Source organism: Blastomyces gilchristii (assembly GCF_000003855.2).
Source record: "Blastomyces gilchristii SLH14081 genomic scaffold supercont1.1, whole genome shotgun sequence".
In the NCBI taxonomy this organism is placed as follows: domain Eukaryota; kingdom Fungi; phylum Ascomycota; class Eurotiomycetes; order Onygenales; family Ajellomycetaceae; genus Blastomyces; species Blastomyces gilchristii.
Genome location: NW_003101682.1, coordinates 3,621,397 through 3,623,619, shown reverse-complemented (window position 1 = coordinate 3,623,619; position 2,223 = coordinate 3,621,397). Strand labels below are relative to the sequence as shown.

Below are 2,223 nucleotides of genomic sequence, written 5' to 3'. Positions count from 1 at the left end.
ACTGAATTTATAGTGATTGATATGCTGTTGACTTATTCTGTTGACTCATTGTTCACTGATTATGTATCAAGTACTGTTGCCAAGGTATCTTTTTGTATTGTTCTGCCGAGGATGGGCCAGATTGAGAGAAGTGATACAAGGGTGAGACTTGGTGTTGATGTCTAGATACACTGAAGACAGACAGGGTATTTGTGGAGATTGCACTTCAGAAGTGTCTGTTGATTATATACTTGATATTATTGCTGAGGTATCTTTTTGTATTTTTCTGTCAGGGATGGGCCAGATTGGGAAGGGCGGTACGAGAGTGGGACTTGGTGTTGGTGTTTTCAAACATCAAAGATGGACAGGGTTTTCGCGGATGTCACTCCTCAGATATCTCCACAATTACAGATCAGGGATCTTCCAAAATCGAGAAGATTGGTGCATATGGCTAGGTCTTTTCACCTTACAATTTGTATGGCAATTTGGCCTGGGGTTGTGGTGTGGTAGGGGAGAATGGGGGATAATCTCACACAGGAGTTTTGAACAATGTCTGGTTCACATTTGGCTGGATAACTCCACCACCACACGCGGTATGCGGTCGGCGATGGGGTCAAAATGCTTGTATGATCGAGGGCTTTTCGATGGATCTATAGGCGGGTTCTTATTCAAAAAATCGAGCGAGTTCGTGGTGAAGCGGTTGAGATGAAATGTATAGATAGAAAGCAGTAGTAGCTTGAATAAAAAATAATATACTTTTACTCAGCATCAAAATTCAGTTTCTGAAGAAGTACAAAATCAACTTTTTATTCAAATATAATTTGAAGATAAGAATAAATACAATTTGAGTTTCTATTCACATTGTTGTAAATAAATGTGATTTTTGAAAAGTGTTTAAACTTTTTTTGTTATTTTTATTGTATATTCATACTAAAAGAGAGTAGAGATAGAGTGAGATCTAATTACTACTACCAGATAGTAGATTATAACTATTTTGAAAAGTGAGAATCTTGACTACTTGCATTCTATCTAGTTTATTATCAGAGTTATTTCTCAATTCTCTAATCTTAACAGATATTTAAGAATTCAAATTCTGTTTACATTTAGCTAAAGAATTGAAGATTGAAGATTTAGATAGTTAAGAGTTTCTTCTTCTTAAGCTTACAGTTGCAGGTTTACTGACTTGACTTTTCTCTTCAGTTTTTGATTTACTTAAAGCTTCATCTTTTCTTCAGTTCTTTTAAGTTCTTAGAGCAAACATACATTTATTTGAGCTAGATACATGTTGTTCTTTACAATTGAAGCATTTAAGCAGAGTATATTAATATATTTCATCTCTTTTTGAGCATATTTCATATTTATACTTACTAGTTTTATGATCTCTAGCACAGAATGTGCATTTTGAGCCTCTAAAACAAGAGATTACAAAGTATTCATATCTTTGACAGTTTGAATACTATGTTTGAGCTTTGAGATTCATTCTTGAGTCTTTGTATTCATGAACTCTTATTTTTAAATCTATCACTCTTACTTCAGAGATTCTTGATTGTTTAAGTGTCTTTATATATACTAGAACAGAGATATTTCTTCTACTTTATCTGAACTCAATTGAATTTAGTCATACAGACTCTTTTCTCAGTTAAATAGAATTGTATTCTTCTATTTCATTTTTGAGAAGTAGCATTTCTTTCTCACAGTCAAAAATTTCAACTGAAATATTATAAAGAATGAATTTGTCTCATTTTTCATCTCTCTTAGATAGAATTATTGTGTTTAACAAAGATTCTATTACTGATTTTCAGAGAATCTCATTCTGAATGAGAAATTCTGCACTGAATTCAGACATTGTAGTCAGAATAATAGAATTTTAAAAGAAAGATGACTCAATTAAAGCTATAACTGATTTTTGAACTTAAATATTAGTTATTAACTGAGAAAAGAACTGCTCATTAATTTCATTTCTAATTCTGAAAATGAGATCTGAGTTTAGCTTGTTTCTCTGCAAGATCTTCTGATTTAAGACTTTGAGAATAAGTCTTCTATTTCTGAAGATTTGAAAGTTCTTCTCTTTTTACATTTTTTTCTCTTCTTTTCTATGAACAGAAGTATGAGTAATATTCTTCTCAGTTTTCTCAGAATTTTGAGCAGATTTTAAGATAACAGATTTAGAGACAGCAGATTCCGCTGCTTGAGCATATATTTTCTTTTGATTTGAAGAAGAAGAAGAAGAAGTAGAAGATAAAG

The 2,223-nt window shown here is 32.1% G+C and overlaps 1 protein-coding gene across 1 annotated transcript; it reads left to right on the top strand.

Annotated features, from left to right (window-relative positions):
- Positions 1-274: 274 nt before the first annotated feature.
- Positions 275-688, top strand: BDBG_00513 (uncharacterized protein; the record flags this gene model as incomplete). The annotated part of the gene is made up of 1 exon (XM_002629221.1): positions 275-688. One exon carries the CDS (start codon positions 275-277, stop codon positions 686-688), a length of 414 nt encoding a protein of 137 aa, XP_002629267.1.
- Between the last annotated feature and the right edge of the window lie 1,535 nt (positions 689-2,223).